The sequence below is a fragment of the Bufo gargarizans genome, chromosome 1, assembly GCF_014858855.1.
Source record: "Bufo gargarizans isolate SCDJY-AF-19 chromosome 1, ASM1485885v1, whole genome shotgun sequence".
Taxonomy (NCBI): Eukaryota; Metazoa; Chordata; class Amphibia; order Anura; family Bufonidae; genus Bufo; species Bufo gargarizans.
Genome location: NC_058080.1, coordinates 548,743,470 through 548,767,082, shown reverse-complemented (window position 1 = coordinate 548,767,082; position 23,613 = coordinate 548,743,470). Strand labels below are relative to the sequence as shown.

General features: G+C 45.8%; 1 protein-coding gene across 1 annotated transcript in view; it reads right to left on the bottom strand.

Moving 5' to 3' along the window:
• ZDHHC8 (zinc finger DHHC-type palmitoyltransferase 8) overlaps window positions 1–12,131 on the bottom strand; it is an 83,613-nt gene extending 71,482 nt beyond the window's left edge. Inside the window, exon 1 of the mRNA XM_044275590.1 lies at window positions 11,877–12,131. Coding sequence (XP_044131525.1) covers window positions 11,877–11,980 — 104 coding nt within the window. The 5' untranslated portion in view covers window positions 11,981–12,131. The remainder of the gene's footprint in view (window positions 1–11,876) is intronic.
• Between the last annotated feature and the right edge of the window lie 11,482 nt (window positions 12,132–23,613).

Genomic DNA, 23,613 nt, shown 5'->3' with positions numbered 1-23,613 from the left:
TAATGCTCTGTGTCTCTGCTGTCCGGAACGGGGCTTGGCACTCTTTTACGCAGTGGATTCCACGCACAGGATCCGCTCATGTGAAAGATCCCTTGGCTAGTTTTAAAAACTGTACTGGGTTAAGTATAACTTCATGTTTAATTGAAAAAAAAAAAAAAAAAAAAAAAAAAAAAAAAAATTATATATATATATATATATATATATATATATATATATATATACACATACACACACACACACACACAATTAGAACATTCCAAATTTAAAAGGGGTTGTCTAAGATTTTAATATCCTCAGGATAGGCCATCAATATAGATCAGCAGATATCAGACACCTCACAACCCATTCAGCTGTTTGGATGTAGCTCTGGCACTGGAAGTACTGGCGCCGAAACTACACAGCTCCGTCCATGTCCACTTTCAGAGCTACAATGAAACAGCTGACTGGCAGACGTGAGGGGTGCGAGAACCTCACCGATCTGATACTGATGGCCTATCCTGAGGATATTAAAATGCTAAACAAACCCTTTAAAATTGTGAATGTTTTGCTAATTGTACTTATAGATGTAATAAAAAATAAAATAAAAATCTAAAATAAAAAACAGGAGTACAGTTTTACAGGCTTCAAAAACAGCCATTGCCCAAAGTTGGCCTTAGAGCGCACAGAGACACGTTCGGCTCGTATGTGGGAGACAAGAGAGATAGCTGTTGGCCAAACGATACTGCATGTCACGGTGCTGTGTGTAAACTAGTCTCAATCCTAAATATCTGGCTGAGGAATGCCAGACTTTAATTTAGATCATTCAAAATTTGACAATGATAATTACAGAACTACACCCAAGAATTAACGTCAGAAAACACACTCTGATCAATAGATTCCGACAGGATTCACGATGAAAGCATCTAAATGACAGCATGTCATTTTCAAGGCACGGTGGTTAACTTCCTTGTCAGAAATAGGATTACAGTTTAAATTGACCAAACTACCAAGGAATTTTACTTTAATACAGTTACCTGTGTGCAAGAAACTTTACAAGGGCACAGAGTCCTCTGCGGCCCACGCTCTAAGGACCCGCAGGAACTAAAAAGGTGGCCATACAAGTTATTCGGAAGTTGATCACAACAGACAATTGCAGCCAAAATGATCTTTTGTCTGGTGAAATTTACCAAACGATCATTTTAGCTGACAGAAGTTGGCCGTGTTGAAGGATCTTTCATCCATCATATGGTTTCACGGAATGTGTATGGGCAGTTTGAACAATTGTAACATCCAATATGGACTAAAATGTGTATGGCCGTATCGGCAAAATGATCATTCACCAGATGTTTGTCCATCAGCCAACTTCTATCTAATGTGTATGGACACCTTCGGGTGAAGGCCTCTAAGGCCAGACACACAAGAGCGACTTGAATGCGAGCGAGTGTCATTGCAAGGTCCTATTTTAATCTCCCCTCCTCTGACAGGATAGCACAGCATTAGGACTCTTGCACACGACCGTAAGGCTATTTCAGTATTTTGCAGTCCGCAAAAAACGGATTCACAAAAAACACGGATAACGTCCGTGTGCATTCCGTTTTTTTGCAGAACGGAACAGCTGGCCCGATAGAACAGTACTATCCTTGTCCGTTACGCGGACAATAATAGGACCTCTTTGAACGGAACAGAAAAACGGAAACGGAAGGCATACGGAGTACCTTCCGTTTTTTTTGCGGATCCATTGAAATGAATGGTTCCGTATATGGTACGCAAAAAACGAACCGTAAATGAAAAAAAAAAAAAAAAACACGTTCGTGTGCAAGAGGCCTTAGGGTCCATTCACACATCCGTAGTGTACTGCGGATCTGTAATACGCCGGACCGGCACCTCTATAGAAATGCCTATTCTTGTACGCTATTGCGGACAAGAATAGAACATGTTCTATTTTTTTTTCGGGAGCTGCAGACTGGAATTCTGTCCCCATTAAGAATAAATGGGTCAGCACCCATTCTGCAGAATTGCGGAATGGATGCGGACCCATTCTACGGACGTGTGAATGGACCCTTATAATGATTTATAATGCTGTGTGACCCATAGGTCACCTGCACAGAAAAATCATAATGCAGTACGGTGCCAGCAAAGTGCATGAGATTACACAAGTCTTACACTTTGTGGATTTTTTTTTCTGCATCCGCACTGAATCCTGGACCATTTATTTCAATGGGTCTGTGTACATGAGCGTTTTTTTTTTCACGCATCAGTTCTGCGTTGAGTAAGAATCGCAGCATGTTCTATAGTCTGTGTTTTTCATGCAGCCCTGGCCCCATAGAAGTGAATGGGGCTTCAGTAAAAAATGCATTGCATTCGCATGTAATCCAGACGCAATGCGTTTTTCACCGATAATTGCAAGTACCACATAAAAGGTTAGTATATAAAATGAGAATGCTCGGACTGGGAGAAAACGTCTGTATGTGGGTAAGTAACTGGCTCAGTGATAGAAAACAGAGGGTGGTTATTAACGGTACACACTCAGATTGGGTCACTGTCACTAGTGGGGTACCTCAGGGGTCAGTATTGGGCCCTATTCTCTTCAATATATTTATTAATGATCTTGTAGAAAGCTTGCACAGTAAAGTATCAATTTTCGCAGATGACACTAAACTGTGTAAAGTAATTTACACTGATGAGGACAGTATACTACTACAGAGGGATCTGGATAGATTGGAGGCTTGGGCAGATAAGGTTTAACACTGATAAATGTAAAGTTATGCACATGGGAAGGAAAAATGCAAGTCACCCGTACATACTAAATGGTAAAACACTCGGTAACACTGACATGGAAAAGGATCTAGGAATTTTAATAAACAGCAAACTAAGCTGCAAAAAACTGTGTCAGGCAGCTGCTGCCAAGGCCAATAAGATAATGGGTTGCATCAGAAGGGGCATAGATGCCCGTGATGAAGAACATAGTCCTACCACTTTACAAATCGCTAGTCAGACCACACATGGAGTACTGTGTATAGTTCTGGGCTCCTGTAACAAGGCAGACATAGCAGAGCTGGAGAGGGTCCAGAGGAGGGCAACTAAAGTAATAACTGGAATGGGGCAACTACAGTACCCTGAAAGATTATTAAAATTAGGGTTATTCACTTTAGAAAAAAGACGACTGAGGGGAGATCTAATTACTATGTATAAATATATCAGGGGTCAGTACAGAGATCTCTCCCATCATCTATTTATCCCCAGGACGGTGACTGTGACGAGGGGACATTCTCTGCGTCTGGAGGAAAGAAGGTTTGTACACAAACATAGAAGAGGATTCTTTACGGTAAGAGCAGTGAGACTATGGAACTCTCTGCCTGAGGAGGTGGTGATGGTGAGTACAATAAAGGAATTCAAGAACGGCCTGGATGTATTTCTGGAGCGTAATAATATTACAGGCTATAGCTACTAGAGAGGGGTCGTTGATCCAGGGAGTTATTCTGATTGCCTAATTGGAGTCGGGAAGGAAGTTTATAGTCCCCTAAAGTGGAGAAAATTGGCTTCTACCTCACAGGGGTTTTTTTTTTTTGCCTTCCTCTGGATCAACTTGCGGGATAACAGGCCGAACTGGATGGACAAATGTCTTTTTTCGGCCTTATGTACTATGTTACTATGTTGTTTTTAAATCTTTTTTATTTTAATTTTTTTTCACAGATCCTGACAAGGGATGAGCGAATCGACTTCAGTTCCAAGTGGTAACTTGGAACAGAACCAGAGTTCGGGAAATGTTTTTTTTACAGCATAAATGAATTTATGTTTAATAAATTTATGTACTTTAAGTTATTACCCAAAGTCCCGCGAGACTTTGCGAAGCAATAACTTTGGCTCATCGGAGCCAATACATTCTAATAACGTACGGAGCTCCTGCTCCGAACAGTATTCAAACAAAGTTTTATGCGACTCGACTTCGGATGTTTCATCCGAAGGCGATTTTCTCATCCCTAATCCTGACACAGTCTGTATCAGGCTACTTTCACACTAGCGTACTTGCTGGATCCGGCAGGGTTCAGCAAAAACGCTTATGTTACTGATAATACAACCATCTGCATCCGTTATGAACGGATCTGGTTGTATTATCTTTAACATTGCCAAGACTGATCAGTCATGAACTCCATTGAAAGTCAATGGAGGACGAATCAGTTTTCTATTGTAGCAGAGAAAACGGGTCCGTCCCCATTGACTTGCATTGGGGGTCATGCCGGATCTGTCTTGCTCCACATCCCAGGATGGAAATCAAAATACAACAGGTTGCGGTTTGCTCTCCGGTATGGTAACGCAACTAAACGTAATGAAATACATTTTGGAGCATTCCATTCTGTTCCGTTTTGTCCCCATCGACAATAAATGGGGAGAAAACTGAAGCGTTTTTTTCCGGTATTGAATTTGAGCCCCTATGACGGTTCTCAATATGGGAAAAACTAAAAACGCTAGTGTGAAAGTAGCCTCACTTGTGTCAAAGAGGCGTTACAGTTCACTTTTTCTACGCCAACATTTTGCTTCACAAAGCACTCTTGTCTTGCCAAAATTAAATTAGTAGTTGTACAGAGCAGAATTCAGAAAATGGAATCAAGTCTTTCATAAAGACCAGGAAACAAACCTTGTAAAAACCGGATAGCTCTGATTCAACTACAATCTATCATCCAGATACATTCCACAGGGACACAAACAAAGTAATAATGGCTTAAAAATAATATAATTGTTGTCTGGTAGATAACGCCAAGACCGGCGTAAGTGGAAACTAGTAAAATGTGAAACTAATACCGTATGTAACTTCTAGAATCTAACGTACAGGCAATATTATTTTTAATGCAAGTTTTAGTTATCTGTAATCCTTGTGTGCCCCTGAACTGCGCCCTAACTCAAAGTTACAGGGACTGCACCCCAGTAAGTAATATATATTTATTTTGTGACACAGCAAGGGGTTTTGTCTGGGAAGGCAGGTATTTTCCTCCCAACATGTGCAGCTGGGATGGTTTCCAGCCAGGTGAGTTCAAATACTGGACCAGAGTTTAAGTGCCGGTTCGGGTTTTGGCAGCACCTGGCTGTCCTTAAATAGGAAGCTGGGCTCAGCAGCTGAGTCTCTGTGTTGGTATCTGAGGTTTTGTGCCGGACTGGAGGGCTGAGACCCATGTGCAGGGAGAACAGGCTCCCTAAAGCCTGCTGTGGACTACTGGAGGCAGAACTGCCAGCAAGGTGACTTGTGTTATATGAACTTTTCATTGTGTGTGAATTAACACCAAGACTGCAAAGTGACGTGTTGTTTTATGCAACTGCCGCAAGTGTGAATAAACACTGCCATTTTGAGTTAAGGATTCGTATTTTGCCTCTGTACTACGTCCGCTTACCCTATCTACCAGAGCGAAACCCCATTATACACACACACACACACACACACACACACACACACACATATATACACAATACTTTATGTGGACATCTGAACAATACATACAAATTCCAAAACCAATGCCATCAATATGAAACGGTCTTTGAACACCTTCTCAGAAGACATCACTTGTGCAGAAGCTACAATCAATGGTCGATGTAACCCCCAACTACAGTATTACAAAAGTACTATAGTGGGACAAAGCTAGCTTACCATACAAATGCATCATTTTTGGAATCCATCGTACACAACAAAACATGACAGCTGGTAAACCCCTTAGGGCTGTTTTTTGTGGTACACAAATCGTGGATCTGCAAAACAGATACCGGCCGTGTGCATCCCGCATTTTTCCTTCTACACTATGTTACAAATGTCTATTCTAGTCCACAAAATGGACAAAAAAAAGGACATGTTCTAAATTTTTTTTTTTTTGCAGGGCCGCAGTACGGACTTACAGATGCGGACAGCACGCTGTGTTCTGTCCGCATCTTTTGCTGCCCCATTGAAATGAATGGGTCTGTATCCAATCTGCAAAAAAATGCGGATTGGATGGATGAGGCTTAAGGGCGGATTCACACTTAGAAACTTCTGTATCAAATCTGCTAAGACGGTCCCATTCATCAGATTGAGGCTTTAAAAAATAAATAAATAAAACACGGCTGCTGCAGCAACCACCTCATTTAGGTCAATGGAGCTGGTATTTTTTTTCATCAAAATGTCTGCCGCATGTGAATTTATCCCAGGCCTCTTGCACATGTTGCGTATTACAGACAGATTTGCATGTGGTAAATCCTCATCATTAGGCCTCTGACCGAGTCACTAGTCCTCGTCAGTGATGACATCCATGACAAGACAGTCAGTGTTACATCTGTGAAGAGTCCGTATTCCACATGCACCTCAAGGCTGCAAAAAGATTTCCAAAGCATGGCCGTTCCGCAAAAAATAGACCATGTCCTATTATTGGACGTATAACAGACAAGGATAGGACTGTTCTATTAGGGGCTGGAAGAGCCATTCCACAAAATGCGGAATGCACACGGCCGTATCCGTGTCTTACGGATCCACAATTTGTGGACCCCAAAACATTCAACAGTGGTCGCAATGAGCCCTAACAGTGAAAGCCACTGACAAAACGTGAATGCCACCAGTGTTCAGTCAGTGTTTTCCAAGGACCCATGGACTTCAATGGGCATGTTTGATCTGCAACCTGGGCCAAAGCGGTGCATGCTAACATTGTTTTTCCACCGAGCCACAGCCAGTGGAAAAACAAGGATGTGTGAACAAACACGTTAAAGACAAAAGGTTACGCGTGCTGTCTGTGGAAAACGCGTCCATGATTCACTGATGTGTGAATGGCACCTTATACAACACTAGCTAAGTAGATGACAAGTTGAGGAAATTTTCCATCTGTAAATGCGAATTTTGCAACGCAAATTATGAAATCCGTAGCCTATCAATTCTTTCTGTGGATTTGCGATGCATGGGGAGAAATCCAGGGAAAATCTGCCTCAAATTCCAAATGCCGATTCTGCCATGGCTGCGTCTCCCAATCACAGCGATATGTGCCTTCACATCCACATGGAAAGTCCAAACCAAGTACATTTGCAGGTAGCCCAAGGCCTCATGCACACGACCATAGTTTCAGTCCGCATCCAATTCCAATTTTTTTGGAATGGAAAATGTGGGATGCCCTCGGCCGGTATTTGTGTTTTACGGGAAAGCGATTTTCGGACCTCAAAAACAGATATGGCTGTGTGCGTGAGGCCCGAGATTTAGTACCTGTACCCCAAAGCTTAACACTCACCATGATATCAGAACATCACACCATCACAGGAAAAATGGAGCATTTTTGGGAAAATGTGGCAAAAGAAAGCAATCTGATTACACCCTAAATGCCTGAACGGTAAGGACGCAGGAAATTTATCAAGACTGGTGTAACGGAAAACTGGCTTAGTTGCCCATAGCAACCAGATTCCACCTTACATTTTCCAAAGGAGCTCTGAAAAAGGAAAGTGGAATCTGATTGGTGGCTATGGGCAATTCAGTCAGCTTTACTTAGGGTGCATTCAAACGACCATATGTATTCTGCAGTCTGCTGAACGAGGAGCCGAACAATATTCGCATGTCGTCTGTGTGACATCCGTTTTTAGTTTTTTTTTTGCTTAACCAATATAACAATGCATACGGACAAGAATAGGACACATTCTAACTTTTTTGCGGGGCTGCGGAACAGACATATTGTGTGCTGTCCGCATCTTTTGCAGCCCATTGAAATGAATGGGTCAGTCTTCGATCCGCAAAAAATGCGGGTCAGATGAAGAGCAAAAATATGGTCATGTGAATGAGGCTAAAAGGGTATGGCCACACAGCAACACTGGTAGCGCATATGTCGCGGCCAGGATAGCAGAGTAGCGGTGATCCCATAGAAATTAATGTGTCCGTACAAGCCGCAGCAGGAATATATTAAAGGGGTTGTGTCACTTCAGCAAGTGGCATTTGTTATGTAGAGAAAGGTAATACAAGGCACTTATTAATGTATTGTGATTCTCCATATTGTCTCCTTTGCTGGCTGGATTCATTTTTCCATCACATTATACACTGCTTGTTTCCATGGTTACAATCACCCTGCAGTCCATCAGCAGTGGCCATGCTTGCACACTGTAGGAAAAAAATGCTGTCCTCTCTGGTGACCAGAAGTGTGGGAGCGCACATAGGCTGGTGCTTTATTTAAAAAATAAATAAATAATTTTTAAGGCCTCTTTCACACGAGCGTGTCTGGATAAGGTCCGGATGCGTTGCGGCAAACACGCGCAAGTAGGTATCCAATTGCAGTCCGTTTTGACTGCGATTGCGTTCGGTTTTTATCGCGCGGGTGCAATGTGTTTTGCACGCGCATGATAAAAAAAAAAACTGACTGTGGTACCCAGACCCGAGCTTCTTCACAGTTCAGGTTTGGGTTCAAGGTTGTGTAGATTGTATTATTTTCCCTTATAACATGGTTATAAGGGAAAACAGCATTCTGAATACAGAATGCTAAGTAAATTAGGGCTGGAGGGGTTAAAAAAAATAATAATTATAATAATTGAACTCACCTTAATCCACTTGTTTGCGCAGCCGGCATCTCTTCTGTCTTCTTTTTTGAAGAATAGGACCTTTGATGACGTCACTGCGTTCATCACATGGTCCATCACCATAGCGTAGGGATGTCATCAAAAGGTCCTTTTCCTCACAGATGAAGACCGAAGAGATGCCAGCTGCGCGAACAAGTGGATTAGGGAGAGTTAAAAATGTTTATTTTATTTTTTAACCGCTCCAGCCCTATTTTACTTAGCATTTTGTATTCAGAATGCTATTATTTTCCCTTATAACCAAGTTATAAGGGAAAATAATAATGATCGGTCCCCATCCCGATCGTCTCCTAGCAACCGTGAGTGAAAATCGCACCACATCCGCACTTGCGATAATGTGCACATCCCCATAGAAAGGAATGGGTCCGGATTCAGTGTGGGTGCAATGCGTTCAACTCACGCATTGCACCCGCGCGGAAAACTCGCCCGTGTGAAAGGGGCCTAATAGTGTGCAAGCGCAGCCACCGATTATGGATTGCACGGTGGTCGTAACCATGGAAACGAGACGTGTATAAATGAGATGAAAAAAATTAATCCAGCCAGCAAAGGAGGCAATATGGACAATAACGATACATTAGTAAGTGTCTTGTATTAACTCTGTCTACATGATAAATGCCACTTGCTGACGTGAAACAACCCCTTTAACTAAGTAGATCCAAACTGGAAGCCCTTTATTTGTGTCTTCTTTCTGATAGTGATACTGATACTAGAAAGGTGATGTCTCCTTCCATAACACGACCTGGTATGAGACGACACAAGGAAGGGTACACTGGGCAGACTTAGGCGTCCCATTTACAAAACCGCTTGGCCACTAAGAATTTAAACACTGAATAAATAGTTTGATTCTGATTAGTTAATATGATGTTGCTGCGCTCTGAATGGCCGCAAGGTGGCCACGTCCCAGCTGCCTCAAGGTCCCATTCACGTTTGGGGGTTTTTTTGCCAGTGGAATTTATTTTTATGGGAGGTCACTCTGCACTTCATGCGGCCATGACCTCACCAAGAAAGGACGTGCACTTACCTGACATGGTGTCGGGACAGACGCCACTGGTGTCTACTAGCGGTTTAGCTCCATTCTAAGGGGTAAACTGTGAGCAGGTGCGTGGCATTCACCTTGAGGGTAGGTTCACACTGTGGATGCTGCTAAGGTTTTTCAATTCCAGTACCATGGACCCACTCACAGCCCCATTGAATGGAGATAAACCGCAAAAGGACACCCACCGCAGCTTCCAGACAATGTGCAAGGAAGGGCATGTTCTTTCTTGGTGTGGCTTTAAAGAGAATCTGTCACCTCGATTTTGGACTTTTAATAACAGTGACACTTCAGATGAAGAATCCCCCCCCCTTTATCCCACTGTCAGCGCTCCGAGCTGCACCAAAATACACAGTCCGGACTGCTGTGCTGTTTAAGCATAATGAAAAGGACGTACGCATTTACGGCAGTAGGGGGGGGGGGGGGGACGACTGTGTTTGGACTCCATATCTGCAGTACTACTCATGTATTACTGTAGATAATAGTCCAAAATCTGGGTGACAGATTCTCTTTAAACCGCCGGCAGCACAGCCTACTATTGAAGACAATGTGAGGCAGACACCAGGAGGCTACCAGAGTTTTGGCAGAGAATGTGTGAACATACCCTAAGGCCTCGTTCACACTTCAGTGATTTCCATCAGTGATTTGTGAGCCAAAGCCAGAAGTGGAGCCTCCACAGACATGAGGTAGAAGGGAAAGCTCTGCTCCTGTTCTGTGTTTAGAGCCACACCTGGTTTTGGCTCAAAATCACTGATGGAAATCACTGACTAAACACTGAAGTGTGAACAAGGCCTAAGAGTGCCTGCCCATGTGCCATACAGATGTTTTATGCCAATACCAGGGGCAGATTAAGGACTCCTCACTACGGTGGGCAGATTAAGGACTCCTCACTACGGTGGGCAGATTAAGGACTCCTCACTACGGTGGGCAGATTAAGGACTCCTCACTACGGTGTTCGGAAATTCTTGCAGCAAAAACACTATGTGGGAATCCAACCTCAAGCTGGCCATACATCTTTAATGGCTGTCACCATTCCTCCAAACCTCGCTATGCCCACGTACACGACTTGGCCGAGTGTGCATGCATTCTGGATGGGTAGGGATGAGCGAAATTCTGTTTTCAAGTTCGGCATATCTAAGAATTCCGTTATGGATTCCTCTACCACTGACTATAACTTATGGTCCGTGGTAGCGGAATCCATAACAGGATTCTCAGATAACCCAAATCTTGTACGTAGAGTTTGAAAACACAAGTTTGCTCAACACTAGGGATGGGCAGAGCGGGGGGAATACCGTTGCCAGTCACCTGGCTGGCTTTTCTCCCCTGAAAACGAAAGGATTGGGCATGTTGAGATCGAGCTGCTGCTGCTCCTTCTCTCCCTAATATCTGCCTCCAAGAAAAGTTGGGTAACCCCTAAATATATCAGTCAGCCCTGCTCACGATTAATTGGATGTGTATGGCGAACCTTAGACTGCTCCAGTTATGACACATAGGCAATAGGCTAATGGGGTCCCGTTCACAGAGGTGCTAGCGTGCGGTACTGTCACATTCTGCCATACATAAAACACACCTGCAATAAATGTGAACAGGGTCCTCTCGAAACCATAGCCAAATACATGCTGAAACGATGCCAAGGTAGTGCAAGTGATAAAATACATCTCATTACGCTTCATCATCATTTCCATACACCTAGTAATTTACTAGCACAATAAAAGCCAACAGCACACTTCAAAAGCAGTAATAAACAACCGGTCATTCTAGCAAATGAGAATTCAAGGAGTACCAAAAAGACCTATACGATATAAAGCAGAGATTGGTGCGGATAAAGTGGATGCTTTGGCGGGGTGAGGCGGTATACTGCCATACGGTAAACCATCATGCAAAGAAGACTTTACACAGAAAGCCGGAGGCTGCCTCTACCACAACAACTTCTATATGGTGCCAGCTCTGATGGTGGCGCTACATAAGTCAGCCATAATAACACTCCCAGGGAACCACCTTATCCAAAGTTTATGCCAGCCTGGGTTCCTACCCTCACCACAGAGGCAGCACCTACCATCCCATACATGAAGAGCTGGCAGAAAGCAGTGCCCTCCCCCACATACCCTGCAGGAACAATAGGCCACATATATACATACAGTGACAGACAGAGCACTGGTGCCCCTGCCTCCAAGGCCTAGCACAGTGCACAGGAGTGCCCCCCAGAGCTCCTTCACCAAGGCCTGTGGCCCCACCAGCCTGGATGCCAGGCCCCACCAGCAGCTGCCCCCCAACCAGCAGAGACCCCCGCTCACATCCAGCTTGTACTTACGTGAAAACAAAAAACAAAGTGGTGGAGCCCACTAGTAAGGCAGCGGCAGTGGCGACAGGGATGTATTTCGTAGGCTTAAACCTCTTTCCAGTGCTGCTGGGCATTCTGTAGGTTACACATCACTAGTCAGATCCCAAGAGAGAGGCACCAGGGGGGAGAGAGGGGCACTGACCGCACGATCCACGGAGGAGGGAGAGAGAGAGAGTGAATGGGGAGGGGGAGCGCAGACAGACATGGAGAACAGCTGACCTGCTCGCACAGGAAATCCCACCCCGCCGAGCCCAGCCCTCTGCGAGCCGGCGCCTTAAGGTGGATCCGCCGAGTTCCTCCCGTTCCGTGGAGCGGTCGCCGGGCGGGGGACAGTGCCCTCCAGAGTTTTTACAATATTCCTAGGAGAAGGACGTATATCGGCCCCGTTACCGCCATAGAAGCAATAGTCTTTGGGGGGCTGCTATCATTTGAGATCGTTTTCATGTCACCTTTAAAGGGGTATTCCCATCTTGGATATTGGGGAATATACCCCCAGGTCCCACACCTGTACTTAGAGCAGAGCCCACAAAGGGCGCCCCACCTACGTGTGGTCGCCCTCCATTCTTTTCTAGGGGTGCGCGCAGATATTTTTGGAATGAATGAGAAGCGCAGGCCACTGCTCTGTTCACCTCTGAGGGGCTTATGGAAAAAGCCCAGCCACCACTCAGGATAGAAATGAATGGAGGGTGGTCGTGCACGCGTGATGCGCTCCGGCTTCGTTCTAAGGCCTCATGCACACGGACGTTGTTTTGGTCCGCATCCGAGCTGCGGTTTTAGCGGCTCGGATGCGGACCCATTCACTCCAATGGGGCCGCAAAAGCTGCGGACAGCACTCCTTGTGCTAAAAGAATGGAGGGCCACAGCAGCGTCTCGCCAGAAAACTTCTTTATTCAGGAACACTCCTCACAACAAGGCATATAAAAAGTAGTTTGCAGCAACGTTTCGGCTAGGAGTAGCCTTTGTCAAGCATGTTAACAAGTTAAAATCACAGCCTATAAGTAGCACATGACAGGCCCACCCACACCGCTAAGCAGCCAATAAGATTCAAATTCATGTATAACACACCTGTGTATGAAATCAATGGGGACCGACATGCTGAAATAGATTAGCCAGCTGTAGCAAAACGTACCCATGTGAGGCCATCATATACAGAGCTCCTCCGTCCCTCCAGCGTCCCATGATCGGCAGTGCGCATGTCTGCATACGTCATCGCATGCGCCACCATGCGGCGGCGCGCGTATGACGTGCCCAAGTAAATCCGAATGCATAGTTCACGCCGGACAACTTACATCATCAGGTGGCGGCCGACTGACGTCACAAGGCCACTCCCACCTGGCGTTACGGATAGAAATATGCATGAGGACTCAAATGGGGCTGTACATGGAGGGCGATCGCACCACTGTAGCACATGAACAGTGTGCAAAAACGCTCGCCAAGGATAACAACAATAAGGCATAGAAAGCGCACTGCCATTAATACTAGCGCAAGGAAGGAACAGGGAGATATACAAAAACATATAGGCATCACATAGGTACAGCAGGCATAATAAAAAGAACAGGAATCACTAGATATCGGTGACAAATAGTATTTTCACTATGCACAGGCTACCATTGATAAATAATATATCATACACAGGTGTGTGTAGACAAAACTACAATGATCATCATGATGCTATAAAGCGGTGTGATTAAGGCACATAATTAAAAGAACAAAGCAAAAAATACTGTAACAGAGGAGAAATATGAAATCAGCCATATAAAGAATATTTCTTGATTAAATCCAGATTTAGCTGATGCCAGCCACATTGAACTCGAGATTTAAACCAAATGGCTGTAGGGATTTCAATGTGTAGATCCATTTGAGTTCCTTCTTCCTTAATATCGCATCCCTGTCACCCCCTCTCCGTAACGGACCCACGCTGTCAATGACTCTAAAGCGAAGTTGGTTAACAGAGTGCCCCGCCTCCACGAAGTGTTTCGCAACGGGCTTATCCATGTTCATCTTGCGTATGGTACTCTTGTGTTTGTTAATACGCTCTCTAATCTCCATGGTGGTCTCTCCCACATAAATAAGGCTGCAGGGGCACTGGATGGCATAAATCACATCCCGTGACCTGCAGGTATAATAGCCCTTGATTTTATATTTTTTCCCACTGTAAGGGTGGGAGAAATATTCACCTTTGAGAACGTTACCACAATTACAGCAAGATAAACATGGATAAGTCCCGTTTTTGCGCGGTGCAAGAAGTTTTTGTGTCGGTGACTGGCCACCTACATCGGATTTAACCAGTCTATCACGGAGACTATGGTTCCGTCTGTATGCCATCAGCGGCGGGGATTTGAACTCTTCTATATCTGGCAAACCCCGTTGGAGTATATGCCATTCCTTTCTGAGGATATTGGCAATGTTGCCGCTATCCCGGCCGAAGATGGACACAAACGGAACCCTAGTCTCAGGGACCGCCTTTGTTGATTTCCGCAGTGCGGTGCACCTGTCAACCAGCCTCACCCTCTGTTTGGTTCGAGTGAGTAGGGGTTTCGGGTAACCTCGTTCCAAGAAACGTGTGCACATCGTATCAATCCTTTGTGCACACGTTTCTTCATCAGAGACAATTCTCTTCACCCTTAAGAGTTGGCTCCATGGAAGGGAGTCGAGCATTCTATGTGGGTGGTAGCTATCATGCATAAGTAAAGTGTTGCGGTCAGTAGGCTTCCGATAGAGGTCCGTAGCCAAAAGACCCTCCATCACATAGACTCGCACATCAAGGAACTGCAACTCACTAGGAGAAACAGTTATAGTGAATTGCAGACCCGGGACACCCGCATTCAAATGAAGATGAAAATTATCAAGTTCATTCAAAGTGCCTGTCCAGATCATAAAGATGTCGTCGATGTAGCGCCACCAACATAGGACTCTCTCAGAGAAAGGGGAGTGATACACGAGTTTGTCCTCCACCTCAGCCATAAAGATGTTAGCGTAGGTGGGGGCCACGTTGGACCCCATGGCCACACCCCGCTGCTGCTGATAGAAGGTGTCCCCGAACAGGAAGTAACTCCTCTTCAGGACCACCTCCAAGAGGCGGAGGACAAATCGGCACACACCCGGGGAGAGCCCCATGTCGGTCAGGGCCACATCGACGACATCTAACCCATATGTATGGTCAATCGAAGTGTACAAAGACACTACATCGAAACTGACCAACAAATATTGGGCGGGCAGTTGTAAATCCTGTAATTTAGAAAGAAAATGCCCAGTATCCTTGATATAGGATGGGGCGGAGGTCGCACGGACCTGCAATAACTTGTCCAGAAAGACAGACAATGGATTGAAGGCCGAGCCCCTACCAGAAACAATCGGTCGGCCCGGTGGGTCAATCAATCTCTTGTGAATCTTGGGGAGTATGTATAACATCGGGGTGATAGGGTGGGGCACCATGAGGTATTGATACAAACCATCATCTATAATGGAACTTTGTAGTGCCTCCTCCAATATCACCCCGATGTCACGCATAATATCCCATTTGGGATCACCGGGTAGTTTCTTATAAACCTCAAGATCACTCAATTGTCTGTCTATCTCTCCAATGTACATCGCAGTGTCCATAACGACCACCGCCCCACCCTTATCTGCAGGCTTAATGGTAATGCGGGTGTCACGTTCCAATGACATGATAGCCTGTCGTTCAGGAATCGAGAGGTTATTCCTACCACCAGTGGGACTTAAAGATTCGATCTGTTTATGCACAATTTGAATGTACGATTCAACCACGTGGTTGGTATGAGGTGGTGAAAAGACACTGGGTTTCCTGAGTTGAAATTCTTTACATGTTAATAACGCTGTATTGTTATTACTAATCACAGGTGTTTTATTAGCTTCAACATTTTTAGATGCAAAAAAACATTTTAGGCGTAAGTTTCTAAAGAAACGTTGTAGATCTAACTCTAGAGAAAACCAGTCTCTATCGACAGTAGGAGAGAAACTGAGTCCCCGACTCAATACCCGTGTCTGTACGGGAGTGAGTGGTACTGAGGAGATATTAATGACTAATTGTGTTATCTCCGTGGATTGCGTCTGGTTGATCTCGCAGACATCACTTGATTCTGAGGTGGCTTCCCTTTTACGTGGCCGATGGTGCTTTCTTCCACCCCGGCGACATCCCCGTCGCCTAGTTGACCTAAAAAAGGGGCTGACGTGGAGGGTTCATCAGTAGAGTCGGAGACGGTGGAGAAACCAAAATGATTATGGTCAAACCTCTTATTACGCCTCCTCCTAGGCTTCCCTTGTGGCTGTTGATTGCGCCAGTTGTACACTTTTCCGGACTGGTAATCCTCCAGATCACGGTGCCATTTTTCCCTTTTAACGCGCTCAGTTTCACTTCTGTGGCGTAGGGCTTGCTGTGCTATTTTATCAGTGTGTACCGTGTATTCCTCAACACTGGTCAAAGCCTGGATTTGCGCATTCAGCTCGACAATCACACCTTTAATTTTCTCCACCTCCTTACACAAAAAGTCAATATTGAGCAATATCAATTCAAAGGAGTACTTGTTACTCACCGCCTCAAATTTCATACAGAAATCTGTATCGTTGGGAAAGAGGTTAGGTCGTAGGTGAGAGCGTAAACCTCTCGGGATCCGGCGGTTCCTATAGTACTCTCTCAGAGTGCTCAGATGTAACTCCATCGTGGTCAGTCTTTTAGACTCCTGTTCACATTTGCGTTTGAGCAGATCAATGGAGGGAGTGCTTAAGAAGGAAACATCACTGGATTCGGATCCAATCAATTTCAATATTTCCTCCTCTGTATACATATATGTCGAGGTGTTGGGGGTGTCCATGTTCTTACCCGAGCCTGGGGGTACATCCATAATCACATAGAAGTGTAGACAGCAGGAATACTCCCCTGGTGCACGCTCCCCGGATCAAATTGTGGAGCACTCCTTGTGCTGTCCGCATCCGTTGCTCCGTTCCGTGGTCCGCCAAAAAAATATAACCTGACCTATTCTTGTCCGCGCTTTGTGGACAAGAACAGGCAGTTATATTAAAGGCTGTCCATGCCGTTCCACAAATTGCGGAACACACGGACGCCATCCGTGTTTTTCAGATCCGCAATTTGTGGACCGCAAAACACACAACGGTCGTGTGCATGAGGCCTTAGTATATGTGAGTCCAACTGCGCCTATCAGATATTGTGGATGTATCCTAGCAATATACCATCAATGTTTAAGATGGGAATACCCTTTTAAGTCTGGTTTTAACGGTGCACAGTCTTCATGTATTTGGTGCAGCTGCATATAAAAAAAAAAACCGCCAGGGGCTGCCAAGTGTAGGGTGCAACGTTTCTACAACGTTTCAAGTGTCTCAGATCATAAATGTCTATAATTCAGGTAAGGAGTTTTCCAAATGCTCTTTTTCCTGATGACCCACCCTCTGCATAGGTCATTAGTATCTGATCTGCGGGGGTCCAACACTCAGGACCTCCACCAATCAGCTTCTGTGAGCGCTGCAGCCTGCTCGCCAAGCACAGCACTGTACATTGCATAGCGGTTGTGCTTTGTATTGCGCTTTGCTCCATTCACTTCTATGGGGCTGAGCTGCTCCTCGGCCACGTGATCGATGAACGTGACTCACTGGCATAGGAAAAGCAGAGAGAAGTCCGCGGTGCCTACAGGAGCGCCATTGCCTTCTCAAACAGCTGATCAGCGGGGGGTCAAGGATGTCAGACCCTCACTGATCAGATACCAATCATCAGTTAAAACACTTGGAAAACTCCTATGAACATAGGCGTGAAAAGTGGCATGTCTCCTAAATGTCGCAGAAATATCCCAATTGGCATGCCGTGCAAACTTTTTACACCAAAAACCTGACATGTGCGGTTTGATAAATGTGCCCCTCAAGGAAAGCTTGAATGAGAGTAAATCAGGTGTGGGACTTGAAGATTTCGGAAGGGATCCTGATCAAATTCACTAACAAACCCGTTCACCTGCGCATCCATATTTCTGCGGATTAGCTCCATTGAACTGGAATAATCCTCGTGCAATATCTGCGTCACATCAAACTGCGTACCCTTAGGTCTGACGATGTCAAAATCCCCAAAGTTTCTGTCATGTTTTTTTTTTTTCATTTTGAACACAATGGGAGGCTGTTCCAGCAGGGATGTGGAATCCACGCTGAAATCCGACACAAAAATCCGCCGCATGAACTTACCCTTGATGTACTAGAAATTTTAGTGGAAAAACTGAGGCTTTTGTGGTGGTTCCGCTGCAAAAAAACATGATTAAAACGCATGTACTACATGCAGGTTTTGCCACGGTAAAGCCAGCAGACTTCATCCTCGACATTGCAAAGAGTGCAATCCGCTGGGGAGAACCACAGCATAAATTGACAGGCTGTAGATTTCCAATGTCCACGACCGGACAATTGACCCTATGTTTTCTGTACACAGTGTTCCTTAAAACCTCATGCGCTCTGCTGCTACTGCCAATGCTGCATATTCTCCTCATGCAGTTCTGCTGTGGAAAATCTGCAGCATTTACGCTATGCAAGGCCCCTTTCAGACGAGCCAGTATTCCGTGCGGGTGCAATGCGTGATGCGAATGAATTGCGCCCGCACAGAATCCAGACCCATTCATTTCAATGGGTCTGTGTATATGAGCATTGGTTTTGATGCATCACTTGTGCACTGCGTGAAAATCGCAGCATGTTCTATATTCTGCGACTTTCACGCAACACTGGCCCCATATAAGTGAATAGGGCTGCCTGTAAATCGCATCCGCACTTGCTTGATGCGTTTTTCACTGATGGTTGCTGAACAACTTAAGACGATCGCAGACAAAACTGAATGACTTTGTTTGCAAAATCGCGCATTTTTCACTGAACACATCCGCAACGCTTTCAGACTTAATCCGGACGCGCTCGTCTGCAAGGGGCCTTAGTGTCAGCCTCAGATTTCTGCTGCGGATCCAACAGTAAATATGTCAGATTTACTATTGGAAAACCCAACAGATGTGAACAAACCCTAAAGCAGGCATGCTCAACCTGTGGCCCTCCAGCTGTTGCAAAACTACAACTCCCATCATTCCCGGACAGCCTACAGCTATCAGCCTACAGAAGGGCATGGTGGGAGTTGTAGTTTTACAACAGCCATCCCTGCCCTGTGCAACACAGTCATACTTGTGTGTATAAAGCTTAAAGGCTATGTACACTAGGGATGAGCGAATTTCATATTTTGAAGTTCGGGTTTAGGTTGTGGTATAATCTGAACTGCGTTATGGATTCCATTACCACGGACCATAACGCAATTCTATGACAGAATTACTTTAGAGGCATTACGTTATTCATTCCGTCATAATAGAAGTCTATGAGCTGCATAACGGATCTTGCATAACCTCAAGAGCACCAAGTACCTTCCACACTGAGCTAATGAGTAAAGGGAAGTAATAACAAAGTTACTCAACATTTTGTGTAGATTTGTAATGTGGAGCCGACAACTTCATGGAATAAGAAGACTACAGCTTATCTGTCTTAAAGGGAACCTGTCACCGGGATTTTGAGCTGGGGACATGGGCTGCTAGATGGCCGCTAGCACATCTGCAATACCCAGACCCCATAGCTCTGTGTGCTTTTATTGTGTTAAAAAACCGTTTTGATCCATATGCAAATGAACCTCATATGTGTCCTGTATCCGGAGATGAGTCCAGCGGAAAGGAGCCCAGCACCGCCCCGCGTCCTCCGAATCTCCTCCTTGCTGGCTGACGTCACAGAGCTGGAGCGCCGAAATCTCGCGATGCGCGAGCTAGCGCATGCGCAGTGTCGGCATCATGTTCATTCCCTGTGCTGGCATCAGCACAGGGAACGAACTACGCATGCGCTAGCTCGCACATCGCGAGATTTCGGTGCTCCAGCTCTGTGACGTCAGCCAGCAAGGAGGAGATTCGGAGGACGCGGGGCGGTGCTGGGCTCCTTTCCGCTGGACTCATCTCCGGATACAGGACACATATGAGGTTCATTTGCATATGGATCAAAACTTTTTTTTAACACAATAAAAGCACACAGAGCTATGGGGACTGGGTATTGCAGATGTGCTAGCAGCCATCTAGCAGCCCATGTCCCCAGCTCTATGGCCAAAATCCCGGTGACAGGTTCCCTTTAAGGCGCATTTACACACGCAGGTGAGCAGCAGATTGTCAGGAAGGAAGCGCTCCTTCCAAACAGTCGGCTGCTCGTTAAGTGGAGGTCAAGCACCGCATTGACATGCAGCGATCACCTCCACAGTATCAGGACAAGAGGTCAGTATTGTGATCGATCGTCCTCATACAGCAGCAGATCGTTGTTTAGACGGCATGATAAACAATAATGTACCTGCACTAACTACAGCTTTACCTGATAAAAGAGTGTGTCATCTGCTGCACTTTAAGGGTACTTTACACCTCATCACCACGACGGCCACTAGGAGATTGACCCCTGACCTCTGTAGGGGCAGGAACAGAGAGAGGGTTTAAATCCCACCACCAGCACCAGAGTTTCCTGTCCCTACAGAGGACAGGGGCAGAGAGAGTCTCCCTGTGGGGAGATGAAGATGATGGACGCCGTAACACCTTACCTGGTGTTTCCCCTGCCCTCCTGCGGTCTAAGTACTAATGCTGGTCAGGGGTGAAGGAGGGAGGCCTCGCTCCATTACTATATGTGACCCTGCTCCCGGGACGCGATCTCCCGATGGGCCTCCGTGGCTGTAGCTGGGTGCGCTTCAGGTAAAGCGGCGGACGTCACTTCCGGTGGACGGAGGAAGTGACATCTTTTTGGATGCGTCTCCATTTAAAACCGGCACAGCACATGGAAGTGCCGAACGACTCTGCGTTGTGTGTGTCGACATGTTGACTGAGCCCCGCTCCCCTGGAGACCCTTCCGTGCCGCCTGCTGTAAGTTCCCCTGTGGGGAAGCGCTTATCTGCCCTGTTACTTCTTTTTTTAAACAACTGTACCAGGTTGCTTGGTTCCTCCTCCTCCACCTCTCTGGCTTGGGGCTTACATGCTCTATATTCCCTTGTATGTTCAGCATAGCTGATTTGGGGTTATTCTTCCCAGGTCCCTAAGGAGGCTGGCTCAGAAAAAAGTCAGGAAGCCGGCTAAGTGTGTGTCCTGAGTTGAGATCCATAAAACACGAGGAAGTAAAATCCTCCTTATCCCAATTTTCCTCTATACCCAGGAACCCGCCACCACCTAAAAGACAGAGGGGACCATCTCTTTCTTTATCAGATTCGGAGGAGATAGCGGAAAATGCTTCATCCTCCAGAACCTGGGAGGACGAGGAGGCCTCCTCTGATATTGAGACTTCCGAATCAGACAGAAGGTTTTGTTTTTCCTTGGACGAAATGCCAGACCTACTAGGGGCAGTTCGGGCCACTATGGCGGTAGAAGAAGCTCCAAAAGCCCACTCCGACCAGGATGAGATGTTCGGGAGACTCTGGGTAAAAAAAAAAGAAGGTTTTTCCCGATCAATGAAAACATACGAGATATGGTGCTTGATGAATGGTCCAATCCAGAAAAGGGCTTGGGGTGTCCAGGTCCTTCAGGAATTATCTTCGTCTATTGTTTGACCCTAACGAAGGCAACATTTTTAATGAAACGCCAAATATTGATGTTCAAGTGGCAAAAGTCAATAAAAAGACTGCCTTGCCCTTCGAGCACGCCTCCCAGTTACGCGACCCCATGGATAGGAAGGCGGATAGTCTTTTAAAAAAATCTTGGGAAGCCACTATGTTTAATTTAAAAGCAAATATTGCTGCCACCTCGGTGGCAAGGTCTATGGGGTTGTGGCTAAATGAATTGGAGTCTCACATTAGGGACAAAGAGAAATCTTAAGATCCTTCCCCTTACTGAAGTCCGCATGGCAGATGCCTCGGCAGAATCTGTCAGATTTGCTGCTAAAGACGCCGGCCTCTCCAACGCGGCCCGCCGGGCTCTGTGGATGAAGAGCTGGTCAGGAGACAACACTTAAAAAATTAAGTTATGCTCCATTCCGTTCTCAGGAGAATATGTCTTCGGCCCTGTCTTGGACCGTATCTTAGAGAAGGCTGCGGACAAGAAAAAGGGCTTCCCGGAAGAAAGACCCTATAAAAGGAAATATCCCTTTCGTGCCACCACCAGCCAGAACAGATCTTATAGGTATAAAGGGAAGTCAGGATGATGGAGCTATCCGAAAGGCGGCAAGGGTAGAAGTACCCCATCCTCCTCCCAAAACAAATCCTCAGATAAACAATGACGCCAGAGACAGGGGAAGATTGAAGAATTTTCTGACTCCGTGGGAGTCCATTACCTCGAACCCTTGGGTCCAGGACATCATAAAATTCGGATACCAAATCAAACTTTCTGTATCTCCCCCAGACCGCTTCATTTTTACCAACCCGAGCTCCTCCAACGTACGCAAGAAGATTCTGCAGGGAATTCAGAGCCTTCTGGAAATGGATGTGATAGTACAGGTTCCAGCAACACAGCTAGGCCAGGGGTTCTACTCAAATCTCTTCCTGGTAGAAAAGAAAGAAGGCTCATTCCGGACCATTATAAATCTAAAGGCCCTGAATAAATTCATAGTATATCGAAATGCTTACTACCACGTCCCAATCCATCCAAATTCTCAAAAGTTTTTAAGATTTGTCATCCAAGACCACAGGGGAGTAACCTTTCACTTCCAGTTTACGGCCCTTCCCTTTGGGATATCATCTGCTCCCAGAGTCTTCACGAAACTGGTGGTCGAAATGGTGGCCTTCTTGAGGCGCAAAGGACTGGTGATTATACCATACCTGGACGATTTCCTCCTGATTGGAAATTCAGAGAGCCAACTCAGAACAGACTTACTAACCTTCCTGTCTCTCATTCAAGATCTAGGGTGGTTGGTGAACCAGAAGAAATCAAATCTTCTACCCTCCAGCACAATCCAGTTTTTAGGGGTCGTCCTGGATTCCCAGGTTCAATATAACTTTCTCCCACCAGACAAGGTCAGAAACCTCCAGTTGAAAGTCCGACTGTTTCAGAACAGGAGGTCTTGTCCCATAAGGGAAGCCATGAGTCTTCTGGGTCTTCTCTCATCCTGCATTCCGTCTGTCCCATGGAGCCAATCCCACTTCCGATCTCTCCAGTCATGGATTATCAGAATTTGGAACAGGCAGCAGTCTTCTTTGGATCAAAAGGTGCTGATCCCTCCAGCAGTGAAGGCCTCCCTAGACTGGTGGAAAAGCAAAAACAACCTGTCCTTAGGAGTTCCCTGGGAGAAGACTCCCCACATACAAGTGCTTACAGATGCAAGCGAAAAAGGATGGGGAGCGAAAGTGGGAGATCATTTCTTTCAGGGTTCCTGGATGCCAACAACCCGCTCTCAATCTTCCAACTTCAGAGAAATGAAAGCGGTTTGGAAAGCTCTGAAAGCCGCAGAGTACCTACTCGAGGGCCGGCATGTAAAAATTATTTCCGACAATATTATGACGGTAGCATACCTCTCTCACCAAGGAGGGACGAGATCAGAGTAGCTGATGTCCGTGGCAAGGAAGATCTTCAATTGGGCGGAGTCCCACGTAAGATCCATCTCCGCGATTCACTTGAAAGGAGCACTGAACGTGGAAGCAGACTATCTCAGCCGCCAGTTAATAGACCACACCGAATGGTCTCTAAACCAGGATGTGTTTCAGATACTAGTAGAAAGATGGGGCACCCCACAAGTG